Source organism: Pseudophryne corroboree, chromosome 8 (genome assembly GCF_028390025.1).
Source record: "Pseudophryne corroboree isolate aPseCor3 chromosome 8, aPseCor3.hap2, whole genome shotgun sequence".
Taxonomy (NCBI): domain Eukaryota; kingdom Metazoa; phylum Chordata; class Amphibia; order Anura; family Myobatrachidae; genus Pseudophryne; species Pseudophryne corroboree.
Genome location: NC_086451.1, coordinates 133,938,405 through 133,959,760, shown reverse-complemented (window position 1 = coordinate 133,959,760; position 21,356 = coordinate 133,938,405). Strand labels below are relative to the sequence as shown.

The window sequence follows — 21,356 nt, the reverse complement described above, 5'->3', positions numbered from 1 at the left end:
TTACTTGTAATGGCTGTCATTCAATTTTGTAATCTGTGTTACACTTCTCTTTAAGTAAACATTTATTTGTGCATGATAATCCCGGTTTGGTTTACGTGCATGGACAATATTTCCTTCAGCAGCTTTGGTCATCTGTTGGCTTCCCTTTGTGAAAGATGAGATAAGTCTTTCCAGGATGTTCACAAATACTAATTGCACTTGCTTTGTTTGAGAGATATACAGAAATGGATTATGTTTGTTTTCCCTTGTTGAATGTCTTACTTGGTAGTCTGTTCTTCACTATGTTATCTTACCCATAGTGCCTAGCCCTACAGTGAATTTAATTGTTTGTTAAAAAGATCTGTTTAGTGTTGGATTTCGCCTCTGTATCGTAGCTAAGTCTAGGAGGGTCATCATTATCTATTAAGTCTCCAACAAATGTTATCTTATTATTATAGATGGTCACCTTGTGTGTTCTTGGTTCCAGGCTTTTTTATCCTTTGGATCTTTTTTAGTATCCAAGAAGCCTTTCCATTTTCTCTTTTTCAGTTATCCCTGATTGCCCTGGTTTATATGGGACTGTCTTTTGATGCTCTATGCATGGCCATAACTATGGTGGTGCGGACGGTGCTCAACACATAGCACATATGCCCTGTGGGTGGAGAACCAGATGCACCCACCTGTGATTGCCTTTGTATTATGCTCACTATCGTGTACTATCATCTTTTGCTGCGATGCAGCATTTTGCATCATTGCATGCTGCATGGTGTGCCAGGTTGCGACTATTCGCATCTGGCGATTGCTTCAATAATTCCTAAGGGTGGGAGCACGGTGAGTAATTGCTATGGGTCCAGGATCTATAGCAATTGCAGGTTCCCTTTGACTCAGTGGCATACTTGCAGCCCCCTCCTCCACGTAGGGGACATGGCGCATGCAAATGTGGGCTGAGAAAACAGGCATTGTATAGCGAGGGGCAGGGCTACAATTGCATGATACAGCATGAATTGTGTCATCGGGTCCACTTGGACTGCCCACTTGTGCTCTGTTGTGGGCAGGTAAGGTGGGGGATGTAGGAGTCTTGCCCACCTTTCGGGGGGACCGGGAGTGTGTGCCACACGATTTTCAGGAGCCTTTGGGCCGTTCCAGGAGGGTAGGCAAGTATGCTCAGTGGCCCGTATGCACCTTATACACTGCACCCATGATAGATAGACCACTGACTGTTCCCCTCCATAACAAGTAATCAGCTCCTACTGTATATGGAAGATGAGATGATTATTTGATCCAATCTGTGCCTCCCTCACTCTCAATACCAAGTGTGCTAAAGCCTGTCTGCACTAGCGTTGGTGACCATGGTCTCCTGAACACTGCTCTATAAAAAAAAAAGAGAGAACTACAGTAATAATATGTGGCTTATCAGCAAAGACATCATTTCCACTGTGAAGTCTTCATTGTTTTAGTATGTAAAAGATATGTTTACCTATCCCATAGCTGGTTAATTATTGTCGAAGACGGAATTTGATGGAAGTTATTTATTAATGGTACCTGTTTGTGGTCATTCTTTAAAGTCAGCAGCTCATTGTCCAGAGTGCCTAGATCGGCTCTCAGACTGTCATTTAGAGATTCGTGATTTTCCTTTGCTTTTCTCAGTGAGACCATATCTCTCTCCACCGACTGACGTAGTGCAGATTCAGTGGTCCACCTAATGACAATACAATGTTCTCATTCATTGTGAAGGTATAATGCATAGCAGTGCAGATTAACATTGCTTTAAGGCATACTTCATGAGGATTAAAAGGAATTTACCTTAATAAGTCAATACGGTTTATATTATAGGTTGTCTGCGATGAAGTCTGTTTACTTGTGATACGGTTATTAAAACAATGTTAGTTTCAGTTTTTCGGTAATGATCATATAAAGCTGTCTTTCACATGTAACGGCTAATACTCAATACTTCTGATGCCTAATACTTATGGCTTAAGCTGGGGGTAGATTTACTAAAGGTTCTAAAAATGAAAAGTGGTGATGTTGCCCATAGCAACCAATCAGATTCTGTCTATCATTTCTCTATTGTATCCTAGAAAATGATAGACAGAATCTGATTGGTTGCTGTGGGCAACTTCACCACTTATCATTCTTAGAACCTATAGTAAATTTACCCCCTGGCATTTGTTCTCATGAAGACAAGCAATAAAAGCACTCCCACAAATAACTGTATGCATACACAATGTTTTACGTTTGATGATACATATCTATCTGGCATTTTATTTGGGTTGGGGTTGGTGGTCCTTGTGTTATTGCTTTTGTATTTGGATATTAAATGATACTGATGCTGGCCATAGGCTTCACGATCAGATGGAACAGATGAGGGGCGGTGCAATGGCCAATAATAACCATGCCTCCATACATCAATGCACGATCTACAATTTACAGCTAGGAATCAGCTGGATGACGGTGAAGACCATCGGACATGTTTCATAAATAAATCAAATGATCCTAACTGTTTTTCTAGTGTTTTCATGGTGTGGACAACTATCATTAATATTCATTCACTGAACGATAATTATACAGAACAATGGTTTTATCAGCTGATTATCGATCAGAGTATGGCCATCTTAAGACATCATTCATTATAATGGGCACCCCATAGCCAGTTAGATGTATCTGTGTGGCTAGATAACAGTTTTTACATTGTGCATTAGGTGAAATAGGTCACATCAGAAAATGAGAAGTTTTTGTTTTTTACCTTTTTGAACTTGCACTATAACTTAAAAATATTTACTAGCATTGAAAATCAGTTAAATCTAGCATGTTAAAAGCAACATACTATGGGCCTGATTTAGGGATGTAGGCAAATGCCATCACGGCATTGCACAGCACGCGTGTGAAAATATGCAAATGTCGCAGCCACTGGGCTTTGTATAAAGGGGTGGTATTCATGTGACCGCCGGTCAGCTGACCGACAGTCACATGACCTCCTCCACCAGCCCGATGGGTCACTGTCCCGATGGTCGGCATGCTGACCAACAGGGACTATTTCCACTCGTGGGTGTCCATGACACCCATAGAGTGGGAATAGAATCCGTGGCGACCGCAGGTCGCCACCGAGCCCGCAGCGTGGCGAGCGCAGCGAGCCCGCAAGGGGCTAGCTGCACTCGCCCCTCCCCGCCGGGATCCCGGCGTCGGTATGCTGCCGGGATCCCGGCGTGGGTAAGCTGACCGGCGGTCAGGAGACCGCTGGTCAGCCGTACTACACCCGTATAAAGGTGTCCACTGGAGCTGAGAATTTTGCCGCTTGTGTATGAATGGCGCACACATCGGATGCGCTTACGTTAAATATTGGCCTTCTGGGTAACTTTATGGTCACGCAGCATGGTCACCTGCAGTAAGATGCTGGAACCCTTTTACTACATGCGGGGTGGCAGTCGCAAGCTGGGACAGGCACTTGAAACAGTTGTGACATGCCTGCCTTTGAGTCGTCACTCCCCTGTTACCTTCCACAAATGCTACCTGATAGTCAATCACTTTGCAAAAGAATCCTCACTGTAATCGCCATTGCAAGCCCATTGCAACACATGCGCAGTGCGACTCAGAAGCATACACAGTGGCAAGGTAAATCACTCCACTGTGTACAACATCAACATTGTGTCCTTTTCTAAATCAGGCCCTCGGTACAATGAATAACGGATTTCCGCGTATAAGGACTGTGATGACGTGGGATAATTAGCATGGTAGAGGGTTGAATTTGTGCAGTGTCTAGGTGCTCACACAGTATCCAACACAGATTTTTAGGTAAAGGAATGGTGCTTACTTTCAGCATAAATGGAACAACACAAGTCAATAGAAAATAACAAATGCCTAGCCCCCATTCAGGGCACTGGCTCACTTCTTTGCCCCTAACTAACTTTGGGCAGCTATTCTGCAAACATATAGGGGACAATTTACTAAAATAATGTGAAAATTTTTATTTTTACACCCTTTTCACATTATTTTAGTATCACCTGGCTGTATTAAGGGCTTTTGGAGCAGTGTTTGGGAAAAACTGTTCCAAACCCTTTAATTCACTTTTTTTTTTTAGTAACAAGATTGTATTTCCCATTACTATAATGGGAAATGTGATCTGGCCAAATTTACTATAAAATAAAAAAAGTCCTGTGATAATAACGTTATCCTGAGATAGCATTATCAGAGAGCTCACTGCGATATGCTGCCTCCTGCATTGACTTCTCTGCCCCCTTTTTTTAAATATACTGAACTCTGGCTCCTGCACTGTGTCCCTGGTCATCTGCTGTAAACCGACATTCAGAGCAGTTTACAGCATCAGATGACTGGGTCACAGTGCAAGAAGCCAGCGATCACATGACCAGAGATGGAGGAGCGCACTGGGGCACAGGTCACGGGAAAGTATGCAGGGAATGGGGGTAGCGGTGTGGGGGTAGTCCCAACGGGGGGATGTGCCCTGACAGCGGTAGTGGCGATGTTGGCAGTGCATGCGCAGCCATTACTCCAGGTATTTTTCACAAAAAAATACCCTGCTGCGGAGTGGCATCAAAGGGACAGAGTTTTCTTGCAAGCTCTGTCCCTGCATGCGATAATTGATATGTCCATGCAATGTAATCAATTATCGAATTGCAGATTGGAGTGATTTTATCCTATCCCATATGCATCCTCAGATCCGGATGGTGATAAATCTGCCAAAAGGCTCTTATATAAAAAATCTCTCACAAGGTTAGCGTTGCCTGGCTTCTCACATGCACAGTCTCAATCCTGTCTCCTGTAGGGTAACCCAGGCTTGGTCTTTACAGCGTAACCTGGTTTTGCCACAGTGCAACAGAGCACGTTCTAGCTGAATTTAGTCCTAGCTCTAAATGGGTCCTCTGATCGTGATCATTGAGATGATGATTGAGGTTGCTGATAACTATGATTAGGCAATAGCTGCATTCGACTATGTTCTGTTTGTAGTGATTTTCCAACCATGATATCTACACTCTGCTTTCTGGGTGAAATTTGGCTACACTGTACATCTGACTGGGTCCTAAACCCATGTACATACCTCCCAACGTGACCCTCTCCAGGAGGTACAAAATGCTCTGCTTCTGGACTTTTCTCTTCATTTATTATTGCCGTCACCTGTGTTGAACTAGTTAATGGATATGAAAGGTGTTTCAGCACAGGTGATAGCAATAATAAATTAAGAGGGAAGTACAGGAGCAGACCATTATGTCACTCCTGGAGAGGGTCATGTTGGGAGGTATGAATGTAGCATATTTTAGTTGCAACCTGGCCCCCAATGTCACTTGGCCGTGGCACAGTTGTTACTTCTATTGATATACCCCAAAATATCACCTTCAGACTGTGCTCCAATTATATTTATTGCTGTAGCATTTAGGAGGACCCAAATATCATATACTCTGAATGGATGTCAATTTTGGTTAAATCAAACACTGCTGATATTGTAGCTGTTCTTCTGCCGCACTGGTGTTTTACTTTCCACTATGATATTGATTATTAAGTTAAAGCAGTTGTATTATTGATAAATATACAAATAATACAACTACTTTAACATAATAATAATAATAATAATAATAATAATAATAATCTGTAAGTGTTGTCTATGTCACCTGCGTCATTATTGATTAAAGCAGAGGTTCTCAAACACGTTCTTCAAGGCACCCCAATGATCCAGGCTTTAAGGTTAGCCAAACTTGGGCACAAGTGACTTAATTAGCACCTCAGTCAATTCCTCGTTTAAGAACCTCTAAATTAAAGGGATCCAGAGATATCACCAAGTTAGACCTAATTGCTGACCAAGACTCTTGTAGCAACACAGTGGAACTGCCATCACAATGATTATAAGTTAATAAGGCCCAGACTTATCAAGCCTTGGAAAGGGACAAATTACACGGTGATAGAGTACCAACCAATCATCTCCTAACTGCCATGTTACATGCTGTATTTGACAAATGACAGATAGGAGCTGATTGGTTGGTACTTTATCACCGTGCAATTTATCACTCCACCAAGGCTTGATAAATCTGGACCTTAATTTGCTGTAAACAGTTGACAAATTGCTCACAGAAGATAAGAGTGCTCTTTCCCATATTTCAAAGTATATTCACAAAGTAATTCCCAGACTATGGGTTACACATCTGATACTCACTTCTCCCGGAAGTCATCTGCTGCTAGTTTGCTGTTATCAATAGCCAACAGGCGCTTTGTATTCTCAGAGATTGAATCTGCAATCTATAAAATCAATGGAATTCATATGATGTGAAAGTCACAGTGAACTTTTAAAAAAATATATATTTGTAAGCAAAATTAGTTATAGGCAAAAAAGCCTAGTAGTAGGGCATTCATATAACCTATAGTTACCACGGTTACAAGCAATCATGTAATTGTATCATTTCATTATCATATATACAAAAATTATATTGTCAAAGTAAAGCATATCTAGAAAAGGTTATTACCTAGTGTGTGGCCCAGCCCCATGCTCACATAACTGAAGCCTTCACTCTGGGAAGACTGTCGCCAGCAGATCAACTTAACCCTGAAACACTGTGACCTGTGTCATATTTCAAGAACTCCTGTGTTCCTTTAATGCCATCTACTCCACATGCACTTTATATGCCCCTTATATGCCTCCAAACTGCCTCATGCAACTGGGTATCAAATAGGGGGCAACTTTAAGAGCTCTCCTTTAGCCGTATCCAGTTATTGATCTAGAAGGGATGACCACATCAGAAGAACCAGCATAAGTGCCCTGCAATGGTGAAAAACTTTTAAGTGGTAGAGGGCTTAAGTGACCTGTTCATTATAAATTATTGTCCTGTTACACATTCAGAAGCACTAGATCAGGCTTGGCCAACCTGTGGCTCTCCAGATGTTGTGAAACTACACATCCCAGCATGCCCTGTCACAGTTATAGCATTACCTAATAGCAAAACTGTGGCAAAGCATGATGGGACTTGTAGTTTTACAACAGCTGGAGAGCCACAGGTTGCCAGGCCTGCACTAGATGGAAAAATTTCCGCCAGAGGTGATCCAGAAGCTTAAGGAGGGCTGAGACAGGAGACAGGACACAGGTGTGTATGTTATGTGGTGTGTGTGGGGGGAAGAGGGGGGGGGGGGGAATTGATTGTCCTGTCCCATCCCCCTCCTGGATACTCCATTTTCTCCAAGCTATATGGGCATTGTACAGTGCAAATCAGGTCATCGAGCACCACTACTCTGGGGAAGAGAGCAGATAGAGTAGGCTTGTCTACTGTCTCAGGGGTGTGGGAGATACATATGCACATGGTTTGATTGGCCCACAAGTGATTTATTCCATCCTTAGTGCGCCAAAGTTTCAGGGCCAACATGCCCCTTTTACAAGGTGATTATAATCACCTTGACTAAGAAGCATGTTGGCCCCAAAACGTTGGCACACTAGGATGGAATAAATCACTCATTTGTTTACTTACTTTTGTTGAACACATTGAATCTCAGAGTGCCGCTGCTCGTTTAACTGTTTGTATTTTATTACTTTATCCGAATGGCACCTGAGTGAAACTTAGCAAGTATCGGGGGGAGTGCCGGTCCTTTCATATTGTATGTATGCATGTATGTATACCTACCCTTTGAAGAAGTCATATGTGACGAAACGCGTTGGGTTCCCTGCACTGACCCCCTGCCTATTTTTAAAGCTAAGTCTAATCTCCTACCTTATATTTATATACTTTTATCTCTTGAAAATTTGTACTTTTTATCTATTAACTTTTATATTTTATTAAAATTTGTTTATTTTTATATATATATTTTTTGGCTCATAAATTCAAAGTTTTTTAGTACATACTTTTGAAACAACACAGGTCGCCGGTACCCCTATCCCCCACTTTTTCCATGTATGTTATATATATATATATATATATATATATACACAATGCAGTTAACCCGGCACTCCACCTGATGTATTACTTGTTCTGGTGCCCTCATAAGAAGGATATGGGCAAGCAAAGATGCGGCACTCACGAACACTTTGGAAGAAGTCACAGATCCAGTGCAGGTACAGTCAACGTTTCAATCCTTTATGGATTTTCGTCAGGAACAAACATAATACAAATCAAACAAAGCTCACCTTATATCCCCATTCACCAGTGACCCACAGGTGGACGGCTTATATAAGCCACCATTGGTGGTTCATTGTGCATTATTCCTATTGCTGGGGGTAATTCCAAGTTGATCGCAGTAGGAATTTTGTTAGCAGTTGGGCAAAACCATGTGCACTGCAAGGGAGGTAGATTTAACATGTGCAGAGAGAGTTAGATTTGGGTGCGGTGTATTCAAACTGAAATCTAAATTGCAGTGTAAAAATAAAGCAGCCAGTATTTACCCTGCACAGAAACAAAATAACCCACCCAAATCTAACTCTTTCTGCACATGCTTATATCTGCCCCCCCTGCAGTGCACATGGTTTTGCCCAATTGCTAACAAACTTGCTGCTGCGATCAACTCAGAATTACCCCCGCTGTGCTGTATGATGTCTTGAAAAAGGTTGTGCTATGACCGAAACTTCGACAACCTATGGTATCCGTTTGACAGATAGACAGTGTCTAGTTAGACAGTCAATAGATAGACACCATATGTTGACAGACATTAGGTCGACAGGGTCAAAAGGTCGACAGGGTCAAAATGTCGACATGAAAAAGGTCGACAGGTCAAAAGGTTGACAGGGTCAAAAGGTCAACATGAAAATGGTCGACATAAAAAAGATAGACAAATGTTTTTTTTTTTTATGTAACATGTTTTTGGATTATTTCATACTTTCTCTATCCATGTCGGCATAGAGTTGGTTATAAACCTTGTGGCAAGCGCAGCGAGCCACCGTGCCCGAAGCGTGTCGAGTGAAGCGAGCCCCGCGAGGGTATGACTTTGTACAATTGGGGGTTCCAGATGACAAAACTATCCACACAAACCACAAAAATGCAAAAAACATGGTGTCTACCTTTTTCATGTTGACCATTTTCATGTCGACCTTTTGACCCTGTCGACCTTTTGACCCTGTCGACCTAATGTCTGTCTAACATATGGTGTCTATCTATTGACTGTCTAACTAGACACTATCTATCTTTTATACCGGAACCCAACCTATCTACATATGTTCATGAGTTATCATTAAAAATGCCTGTTTGAACTTTCTTGGTGAGTGCATTTATATATATGTATATATATATCTCAATCTCAAGGGACTCGGACCATGCACTCCAATGGTTGGCCACACCCCTGATCATGGGCCCCTACAACTGCATTCCCCCGATGGGGGACATACTAACATACATACACACTACACACACAAACAAACAAACACACACACACACACACACACACACACACACACACACACACAGTCTCTCTCTCTCACACACACACACACACACACACACACACACACACACACACACACACACACACACACACACACTTGGGATGTGGATTATCAGGCAGTTTGGGCTGCTTTAGTAAAGTCACCATTTCTCATAATACACATAATCCTCTGCAAATATAAATGTCTTAGTGCACGTTACTGTTTGTTTTCTCACCTTAGTAACTGAAAGATCAATAAATATTTCCATTTGTAGAGAAATTGGATTATGTTAAATATTTGCTGCTTCACTCTGAGCATTGTTCTGTTATATTGTTGGTTATATAAGGGAGATTTCATGTGCCTGTTGCAGTAATGAAACTGGCTGAACTACAATTTTCACGGGTGACACAGTTGGAAATACTCTTATTTTACAGTGTGAAAATAAGGATTAGTATACTAGCAATTGTGGAGCTTAGTATTTCTAGCAATAATTATATAATTCTCTCTAAAAATATTGAAAATATTAATGTTAAAGTAACAAATGAAGCTTTTTGGAGCATTTTAAACAGCCAAATTTAAAATGTATAGATTTACAGCTGGTAGGGTTATATACTAGCTCAGCATGTATGTTGATGTGTTGTATTGATGGTAGGTGCAGGTATTTTGTTCCAATAATTTAGTATTCCTATATACAGTATGTACACTTACAAAGCTCAACAGAGACATTTAAATGCAGAGTTCTAACTAAGGGTGGGTGAGTGGTGCCACTGCGAGGGAGCAGGTCTCAGGGGCAGCACTGTGACTCACACTGTGGGACCTGCATTGTCTTGTAGCATACCTGAAATGGCACCCTACACCCTAGATAGCTGCCCGGATCATCCTTATGGTCCGTACACATGGCATCGCCAAGTGCATACACACTTGGCAACGTGGGGAGTGACAAACGGTGGCGGGGGGAGGAGGGGGGCAGGGGCCATGTTTCATTCGGTAGGATGGCTTAGCTAACGGCAGCCACAGATCTTCTTGCATGTTCAAAAGATTTGGAGCTGTCGTTAGCGACTCTCCGGTGCATGCATCGCCACCGGTATCGGGCATACACATGGAACGATATACACAATGTGTCATTCCAAATGATCGGGAATGCCCTCATCGTAGTTCTAATTGTTCCATGTGTACCCACCTTTAGAATGCTGCGGTCACTGCTGCAGAGCTCCCTAGAGCATATTTGGGATGCTCCCCTGCCTCTGCAGCCCTGCCCCCTCAATATGACCTCATGATGTCACGTGTTTGGGGAATACCCCTGCTGCTACTCTGTTTAAACATTCCCCACAATACTGTAAACATTGCTGATTATCGTTTCCATTCATTAATAAATGAATTATTGTTTTTAATTTATTGTAAAAATCAAATTTAATGACTTATGGCCACTCACAGCCTCCTACATGTCTCCTGTGGCCTCTTGCTATCCTACAATATGTAACACTTTTGTGTGGTTCAGGATAATTTCCTCTTTTGTGCACTTCACATAAATCGCACAATGAGTTAACACATGATACCAGGCTGGGGGCCACAATGTAACATTTCTAGTTAAATTCTAAGCAGTGTTTCGCAGGACTTTGCTGTGAACAGATCGCTGGACTAACTGTATCGTCCCATACATTGCAGCGTAACACTAAAACTATCCAGTGTTTGTGGGCTGCATGCAAAAGAAGCCAGTCATTTCCTGCATGGGAAAATAAATAAATGCATTTGCCCTTTTTGCATTGTTTTGCAAAATGGTTTGTTCAGGAGCAAAGCTGCACCTTTTTTTGAGTTTTGATTCTAAATCTACATCAGATCCCTATTGTGAATTATACCTCTTTTACACCGCAATCCCGGGTCGACTCCTTCACACTACACTTTCAACCCGGGTTATTGCAGGGTTGGCTCCTTTTAACTCAACCCGGGTCAGCAATTAAAACACCATGGATGTCATTTTAAATGGACTTTTTTGGCTCAGAAAGATGAGGTGTCAGAAGGGGACAAAAGGAGAGGGTGGGGACAGCTCACAGCATTGCAGGAATCATGGCTGACAGAGCTAATTTTTATACACAATTGCATCTTTAGCATACCTCCCAACTGTCCCTATTTTCGCGGGTCAGTCCCGTTTTTGGGGCTTGTCCCACTGTTCCACCTGCGGGCCGCTGTGTCGCGTGGTGGAGGAGGGGGGGGGGGGGGGGGGGGCAGTTGGGAGGCTCCTCTCACTGCTGTTCTGCTTAGCAGAGCAGCAGCGAATAGACGCTGTGCGCAGGCCCGGCGCTACTCGCTCAGCGAAGGGATGCAGTGCAGGGAGGCGCTGGGACGGAGAGGCGCTCCCCCTGCTCTGCATTCCTTCCCTGCTGCGCCGTCCTGTGCCCCCTGCTGCTGCTGTGCCTGTCACTGTATGACAGGCACTGGCTGCGGCACCTGCATCATGAAAATCCTCCTCCCTCACCTGTGTGACAGGACAGCGCTGTGCACGGTACAGAAGGGGGCGGAGCTAAGCGGCGGAAGGGGCGGGGCTAAACGGGTCAGAAGGGGGCTACACGGACCAGGCTGCTGTAGTGTAGGGAGACTGGCTTAGGTAAGTGAAGTGTGAGAGGGAAATTGTGTGTGTGTGTGTGTGTGTGTGTGTGTGTGTGTGTGTGTGTGCGTTTATGTGTGCTTTTGGACGCTACTACTACAGGGGGGGCATTACGTGTAACAACGCTACTAATGGGGGCCATTGCGTGTAACGACGCTACTACTGGGGGGTCATTACGTATAAGGACGATACTACTACTTGGGGGCATTATGTATAGGACGCTACTATTACTGGGGGGGCATTACGTATAACAATACTACTACTGGGGGAGGGCATTATGTATAAGGATGCTACTACTGGGGGGGGCATTATGTATAAGGATGCTACTACTACTGGGGGGCATTACGCATAAGGATGCTACTACTACTGGGGGTGCATTACGTATAAGGACGCTACTACAACTGGGGGTGCATTACGTATAAGAACGCTACTACTACTAGGGGGAATTACGTATAAGGACGCTTCTACTACTGGGGGTGCACTACGTATAAGGACGCTACTACTACTGGGGGGCATTATGTATAAGGATGCTACTCCTACTGGGGGGAATTACGTATAAGGACGCTACTACTACTGGGGGGCATTATGTATAAGGATGCTACTACTACTGGGGGGCATTATGTATAAGGATGCTACTACTACTGGGGGGGGCATTATGTATAAGGATGCTACTACTACTGGGGGGGCATTATGTATAAGGATGCTACTACTACTGGGGGGGCATTATGCATAAGGATGCTACTCCTACTGGGGGGGCATTATGCATAAGGATGCTACTACTACTGGGGGGCATTATGCATAAGGATGCTACTACTACTGGTTGTGCACTATGTATAAGGACGCTACAACTACTGGGGGGGCATTACATATAAGGACGCTACTACTACGGGTGGGGCATTACGTATAAGATGAATAAGATTGTGCTACATTGTGGCGTAATTTTGAATGGGGGCACTATTGTGTGGCTATGCCCCTTACTTGTGAGACTACACCCCTTTTCCCGGCGCGCGCCAAAGGAATATGGGAGGGCGCAAATTTATAGTTTGCAGGGGGGGCGCCGAACACCCTAGCTGTGCGCATGCATCTATTCACAGGTGACAGAGGGAGAGGGGGCATGCCAGCAGCTCAGAGAGCGCTGGGCATGCCCCCTCAATGATGGTACAAGGGGGCGTGACTCGCGATCAAGGCTCTATCACGAGGCCATGCCCCTTTCATATAGGCCACACACCCTTTTCAGGCACGCGCAAAGGTCCCTCTTTGTACTTTTAATAAGTTGGGAGGTATGCAGAAAGCAGCCTAGCAATCTCTGCCTCACCCCTAATTCTTAATAGCTCTAATTGTTAATGCTCTCTGTTGCTCTCTGTCTTAATGCTCTCCTGTGTAGCAGGGCTCAGGCTGCTGACATCATCAAGGCACACAAAGAACAGCCAATCAGCACTTTTACATGAATGCAGGGTTGAATACTTTAGAGGGCACATTGACCCGGATCCAACCCGTGTATAACACTGCTTTTATACCGGGTTGAAATTAGAGATGTGCAGCGGGCATTTTTCGGATTTTGTGTTTTGGTTTTGGAATTGGTTCCGCGGTCGTGTTTTGGATTCGGACACGTTTTGGCAAAACCTCCCTTAAGAATTTTTGTCGGATTCCGGTGCGTCTTGGATTCGTTTTTTTTTTTTTAAACCCTCATAAACAGCTTAAATCATAGAATTTGGGGGTAATTTTGATCCTATAGTATTATTAACCTCCATAACCATAATTTCCACTCATTTACAGTCTATTCTGAACACCTCACAATATTATTTTTAGTCCTAAAATTTGCACCGAGGTCGCTGGATGACTAAGCTAAGCGACCCAAGTGGGCGGCACAAACACCTGGCACATCTAGGAGTGGCACTGCAGTGTCAGACAGGATGGCACTTAAAAAAATAGTCCCCAAACAGCACATGATGCACAGATAAATAAATAAAAAAAGAGGTGCAAGATGGAATTGTCCTTGGACCCTCCCACCCACCCTTATGGTGCATAAACAGGACATGCACACTTTAACAAACCCATCATTTCAGCGACAGGGTCTGCCACACGACTGTGGCTGAAATTATTGTTTGGTTTGGGCCCCCACCAAAAAAGAAGCAATCAATCTCTCCTTGCACAAACTGGTTCTACAGAGGCAGGATGTCCACCTCCTCCTCATCGTCCGATTCCTCACCCCTTTCACTGTGTACATCCCCCTCCTCACAGAGTATTGATTCGTCCCCACTGGAATCCACCATCACAGGTCCCTGTGTACTTTCTGGAGGCAATTGCTGGTAATGTCTCCACGGAGGAATTGATTATAATTCATTTTGATGAACATCATCTTTTCCACATTTTCTGGAAGTAACCCCCTACGTCGATCGCTGACAAGGTGACCGGCTAGACTAAACACTCTTTCGGAGTACACACTGGAGGGGGTGGGGGGGGGCAACTTAGGTAAAATAAAGCCAGTTTGTGCAAGGGCTTCCAAATTGCCTCTTTTTCCTGCCAGTATACGTACGGACTGTCTGACATGCCTACAGTGATGCTGTCACTCATATAATCCTCCACCTTTCTTTCAATGGTGACAGAACTATATGCAGTGACAGTAGACGACATGTCAGTAATCGTTGGCAGGTCCTTCAGTCCGAACCAGTTTTCGCTCCCTGCATCACCGACATCGGGTGTTTTTGGAAATGTTATCCTTCTCCTGGCAGCTCCAGTGGCGGTAGAAAATGAAGGAGGAGCTGTTGGCGGGTCACGTTCCGCTTGACTTGACAAGTGTCTCACCAACAGGTCTTTGAACATCTGCACACTTGTGTCTGCCGGAAAGAGAGATACAACGTAGGCTTTAAACCTAGGATCGAGCACGGTGGCCAAAATGTAGTGCTCTGATTTCAACAGATTGACCACCCGTGATTCCTGGTTAAGCGAATGAAGGGCTCCATCCACAAGTCCCACATGCCTAGCGGAATCGCTCCGTTTTAGCTCCTCCTTCAATCTCTCTAGCTGCTTTTGCAAAAGCCTGATGAGGGGAATGACCTGACTCAGGCTGGCAGTGTCTGAACTGACTTCACGTGTGGCAAGTTCAAAGGGTTGCAGAACCTTGCACAACGTTGAAATCATTCTCCACTGCACTTGAGTCAGGTGCAGTCCCCCTCCTTTGCCTATATCATAGGCAGATGTATAGGCTTGAATGGCCTTTTGCTGCTCCTCCATCCTCTGAAGCATATAGAGGGTTGAATTCCACCTTGTTACCACCTCTTGCTAGTGCTCCAGTCTTCGGCACGCAGTGACTGAATGCCGAAAGTGGCCCGCAATTCTTCGGGCCACCGACAGCATCTCCTGCACGCCCCTGTCATTTTGAAAAAAAATCTGCACCACCAAATTCATTGTATGTGCAAAACATGGGACGTGCTGGAATTTGCCCACATGTAATGCAAGCACAATATTGCTGGCGTTGTCCGATGTCACAAATCCCAAGGAGAGTCCAACTGGGGTAATCCAATCTGCGATGATGTTCCTCAGTTTCCGTAAGAGGTTATCAGCTGTGTGCCTCTTATGGAAAGTTGGCGTTTGCGAGATGCTGCTACTGGTGCCGCCACTGTTGTTGCTGTGGGAGGCAATACATCTACCCAGTGGGCTGTCACAGTCATATAGTCCTTAGTCTGCCCTGCTCCACTTGTCCACATGTCCGTGGTTAAGTGGACAGTGGGTACAACTGCATTTTTTAGGACACTGGTGACTCTTTTTCTGACGTCTGTGTACATTCTCGGTATTGCCTGCCTAGAGAAGTGGAACCTGGATGGTATTTGGTACCAGGGACACACTACCCCAAGCAATTCTCTAAGTCCCTGTGAACTAACGGTGGATACCGGACGCACGTCTAACACCAACATAGTTGTCAAGGCCTGAGTTATCCGCTTTGCAACAGGATGACTGCTGTGATATTTAATCTTCCTCGCAAAGGACTGTTGGACAGTCAATTGCTTACTGGAAGTATAACAAGTGGTCTTCCGACTTCCCTTCTGGGATGACGATTGACTCCCAGCAGCAACAACAGCAGCGCCAGTAGCAGTAGGCGTTACACTCAAGGATCCATCTGAGGAATCCCAGTTAGGAGAGGACTTGTCAGACTTGCCAGTGACACGGCCTGCAGGACTATTGGCGTTCCTGTCTAAGGAAGTAATTGACATTGAGGGAGTTGGTGGTGTGGTTTGCAGGAGCTTGGTTACAAGAGAAAGGGATTTAGTGGTCAGTGGACTGCTTACGCTGTCATCCAAGTTTTTGAACTTGTCACTGACTTCTGATGAATGCGCTCCAGGTGACGTATAAGGGAGGATGTTCCTAGGTGGTTAACGTCCTTACCCCTACTTATTACAGCTTGACAAAGGCAACACACGGCTTGACACCAGTTGTCCGCATTTCTGTTGAAATAATTCCACACCATACAAGAGGTGATTTTTTTTTTGTATTTTGACCAGGCATGTCAATGGCCTTATTCATCCCACGGACAACAGGTGCCTCCCCAGGTGCCTGACTTAAACAAACCACCTCACCATCAGTATCCTCCTTGTCAATTTCCTCCTCAGCGCCAGCAACACCCATATCCTCATTCTGGTGTACTTCAACAGTAACATCTTCAATTTGAATATCAGAAACTGGACTGTGGGTGCTCCTTCCAGCACTTGCAGGGGGCGTGCAAATGGTGGAAGGAGCCACCTCTTCCCGTCCAGTGTTGGGAAGGTCAGGCATCGCAACCGACACAATTGGACTCTCCTTGGGGATTTGTGATTTAGAACGCACAGTTCTTTGCTGTGCTTTTGCCAGCTTAGCTCTTTTAATTTTTCTAGCGAGAGGATGAGTGCTTCCAACCTCATGTGAAGCTGAACCACTAGCCATGAACATAGGCCAGGGCCTCAGCCGTTCCTTGCCACTCCATGTCGTAAATGACATATTGGCAAGTTTACGCTTCTCCTCAGACGCTTTTAATTTTGATTTTGGGTAATTTTACTGAACTTTTGTTTTTTGGATTTTACATGCTCTCTACTATGACATTGGGCATCGGCCTTGGCAGACAACGTTGATGGCATTTCATCGTCTCTGCCATGACTAGTGGCAGCAGTTTCAGCACTAGGTGGAAGTGGATCTTGATCTTTCCCTATTTTACCCTCCAAATTTTTGTTCTCCATTTTTTAATGTGTGGAATTATATGCCAGTAATGTATCTGGAATTAGACGGCAGTAATGTCTGGAAATAGATACCACTAGATAGATACCAGATACCACTGTGACTGGAATGATGATGACCTATGCACAGTGACAGGACACTACCACAGCACCCTACAGTAGCAAGATGCAGCACAAGACACTGGACTTTTAGTAATGTACTGTAGTATACTGGTTACCACAATGCAGCACAAGACAATGAGTAGTGATACTGAGCACTGATGAGGATACTAGAACTGACACTGGGCAACGAGAACAGCACTGGACTATTGTACTGTAGTATACTGGTTACCACAATGCAGCACAAGACAATGAGTAGTGATACTGAGCACTGATGAGGATACTAGAACTGACACTGGGCAACGAGATGCAGCACTGGACTATTGTACTGTAGTATACTGGTCACCACAATGCAGCACATGACAAGCAAATTCTAATTCATTTGATAAGTAACATTACTAAGTGACAATTAGGGGTCAATTTACTAAGGTGGGAGGTTTTTTTTTACAACTGGAGATCTTGCCCATAGCAACCAATCATATTCTACTTAACATTTATCTAGTCAAGGCCTGACCAACCTGTGGCTCTCTAGCTGTTATGAAACTACAAGTCCCAACATGCCCTGTCACAGCTTTGCTATTAGGGAATGCTAAACCTGTGGCAGGGCATTCTGGGATCTGTAGTTTCACAACAGCTGGAAAGCCACAGGTTGGCCAGGCCTGCATTAGCTGCTTCCAGAAGATAATAGATAGAATGTAATGTTGCCCTGGGCAACATCACCAGTTCTAAAAAAAAACCTCCCACCTTAGTAAATTTACCCCTTAGATTGATTACTAACAAATGTTAAAATATGCAATTACCCCAGACACTTGCTTTTCCTAGGCTCTGTACACACTGGACCTGTTCCGTGCATGAGCGAACAGATCCTGAAATGTAGGAAGCAGGACGGCAACAGACTGTCAGTGATTGACAGTCTACTCCATCTAGGAGGTGTTGAGGGAGCAGTGATGGCCTCCGTTTCCCAAAACGGAGGTGTGTTGCCGCCATTTACGGGATTGGAAGAGGCTAGGGATCGCCATAGTTGCAAAGAGATTTTCTGGCCACTGCGACAGGCAGGTTGCACGTCCCCATTAATGCTGCAAGCCGCCTGATGGTGAGTGACTAATCCAATGTTGCATCCTAGGACACAGTTCGGATCACTACTGCAGCAGGAGACGTCATACCTGTAGTAGACGCCTCCTGCTTCATTACCATACAGCGCTATCACTGCTGCTTCCATAGCGCTGCTTCCAAGGAAGGTGTTTACCCAGCATTAGTTTACCTCTGCTGCGGCATCTAAAGCTTATTGTTGGTTGCTATGGGGGTAGAATATATTTTAATATTTACACTGTGTTGATAAATCGCCCCTGTTGTCTCTAATATTTATCTTGTCTGAAGGCAATAATCTGTCTGAAAATATCATGATCAGTTAGATTTTACAAGTAAATAATTTATTAAATGATTAACAAAATGCTTATCTATTCTCTGTTTATGAGATCCTCAGATGTCATCAGAATCCTTTCTGATTTATTTATTATAATCTTGATCACAATTTGCATATAAAACCGTTGATATTCTTACTTTGAAAATGCATACATGTATCATTCAGATACTTTTGAAAGTTTGGATTTTATTTTATATTATTTAGGTGCATTGGTCCTTCTGCTGTACATATTGGGAGGTAATTCCAAGTTGATCGCTGCAGGAACTTTGTTAGCAGTTGGGCAAAACCATGTGCACTGCAGGGGAGGCAGATATAACATGTGCAGAGAGAGTTAGATTTGGGTGTGGTGTGTTGAATCTGCAATCTAAATTGCAGTGTAAAAATAAAGCAGCCAGTATTTACCCTGCACAGAAACAAAATAACCCACCCAAATCTATCTCTCTCTGCAAATGTTATATCTGCCCCCCCTGCAGTGCACATGGGCCCTCATTCCGAGTTGTTCGCTCGCAAGCTGCTTTTAGCAGCTTTACACACGCTAAGCCGCCGCCTACTGGGAGTGAATCTTAGCTTCTTAAAATTGCGAACGAAAGATTCTCAAAATTGCGATTACACACCTCTTAGCAGTTTCTGAGTAGCTCCAGACTTACTCGGCATCTGCGATCAGTTCAGTGCTTGTCGTTCCTAGTTTGACGTCACAAACACACCCAGCGTTCGCCCAGACACTCCTCCGTTTCTTCAGCCACTCCCGCGTTTTTCCCAGAAACGGTAGCGTTTTTTCGCACACACCCATAAAACGGCCAGTTTCCGCCCAGAAACACCCACTTCCTGTCAATCACATTACGATCACCAGAACGAAGAAAAAAACGTGAGTAAAATACCTAACTGCATAGCAAATTTATTTGGCGCAGTCGCACTGCGGACTTTGCGCATGCGCATTCGCGACTAATCGCTCCGTTGCGAGAAAAAAAATAACGAGCGAACAACTCGGAATGACCCCCATGGTTTTGCCCAACTGCTAACAAATTTGATGCTGCGATCAACTCGGAATTACCCCCATTGTGTGTTTTAATTAATAGCAAGATAAGGAAGGGCAGACGTTACAGTGAAGATCACACAACTTGGGAGAGCAAAATAAATATAAAACAAAAACTTGAATGAGGTTATCTGATAAAATTTTATTTTCCAGAAGCCTTGAATTGTACAAGGGGCCCTGTGGGGCTGCTGTACAGATGTGTCCTCATACGCCTAACCTTTTTGCTCCATATGGCGGGAGACACCCTGTGTGACTTAGATGAACCGCTATGGGTAGCGATTTACAGACTTTTAATACTTTTCCCTGAATTGTGCACTATTATTTTTTTCCAGACCTGATCGCAGCAGCAAAATCTTTCTCTAACGGGCAAAACCATGTGCACTGCAGGTGGGGCAGATATAACATGTGAGAGAGTTAGATTTGGGTGGTTTATATTGTTTCTGTGCAGGTTAAATACTGGCTGCTTTATTTTTACACTGCAATTAGATTTCAGTTTGAACACCCCCCACCCAAATCTAACTCTCTCTGCACATGTTTTATCTGCCCCCCCCCCCCCCGCTGCACTGCACATGGTTTTGTCTATTAGAGAAAAATGTCTGGTCAGGTCTGTATTACGCCCAGAATCACAGATTAAGCATGACAATGCGCAGGCCAAGGCATATCGTGGACCACTCGTATCAGACCTGTGTCTTTTGCATTTTTCCCCAGGTTAGTCGCACACAGAAGCTACATGAAATGCCAGTGCCAGTAGTTAGGTTACCTGTGCATTCTGTGTTTGTCACATTAGTAATGCAAAAAAGAAGCATATTTTGTGACAAAATCTCTGGAAGGACGCTTGGAGAGGCTACAATAAGTCACAAAGTCCATGGTGCGCCATACGTAGCTGTTTGGTGCAATTTGAGACTCTAGGTGTAATGTGAACACATCTTTATCTCCTTGGGCCCACCTAAAAGCCTGGCACACAATCCTAATACGCTTGTGCAGGGACACAGGAGGCATCTGCGCACTCCACTAGTCAATGATATGCAATTACATTTAATAAATAATGGCCAATGTTAATTTCTCACCTTCTTTCTGAGGGTATTAATCAGGTTGAACTGATCACTGTAGTCTTTCCTTACTGCAGTACCTACTGATAGTTTTTCTCGAATTTGGATCTCCAGTTGCTTATTTGATTTCTCCAGAGCGCAAACCTTGTCCAGGTAACTGGCCAGCCGATTGTTAAGGTTTTGCATCACCTCCTTTTCGTTAGACCCATGGTCCAGAGGTAAACTGAACTCTGGTGCTGAAGACACAATCCTGGGTCTTCCATCATAAGAGATACTGGCAGAGGAGGTCCGGAGCCTGCGGGACCCTCCATGCAGGAGAGATAGAGAAGCCATGGGAGATTGTTGTGTCTCTGGATAAAAGCAATATTTAGAACATTGTGTGAAAAAAGCAGTATGTTGCATCTTGAATGCATTTATACAAGTTGTGCTTATTCATAGAAACTTCTATCACAATTAAATACATTATCTAGAAGCCAAATAAATATACTATAAACATCCTAGTGACATTTGGTGGACCCCTTCGTTCTAAGTAAGCATTCGTTACCTCTCATACCAAGAAATAAAGACACGGAGACTTGAATTTGGCAGAAAAATTGCTAGCTATTTATTTGACCCTAACCATAGCAAACC

General features: G+C 44.0%; 1 protein-coding gene across 1 annotated transcript in view; it reads right to left on the bottom strand.

The window, feature by feature from the left end:
• LOC134948744 (keratin, type I cytoskeletal 18-like) overlaps window positions 1-21,072 on the bottom strand; it is a 46,158-nt gene extending 25,086 nt beyond the window's left edge. The window contains exons 1-3 of the mRNA XM_063936940.1: window positions 20,745-21,072; window positions 6,137-6,219; window positions 1,522-1,678 (exon numbers count right to left, since the gene is read on the bottom strand). Of these exons, the coding sequence (XP_063793010.1) occupies window positions 1,522-1,678; window positions 6,137-6,219; window positions 20,745-21,059 (555 nt within the window). The 5' untranslated portion in view covers window positions 21,060-21,072. The remainder of the gene's footprint in view (window positions 1-1,521; window positions 1,679-6,136; window positions 6,220-20,744) is intronic.
• Between the last annotated feature and the right edge of the window lie 284 nt (window positions 21,073-21,356).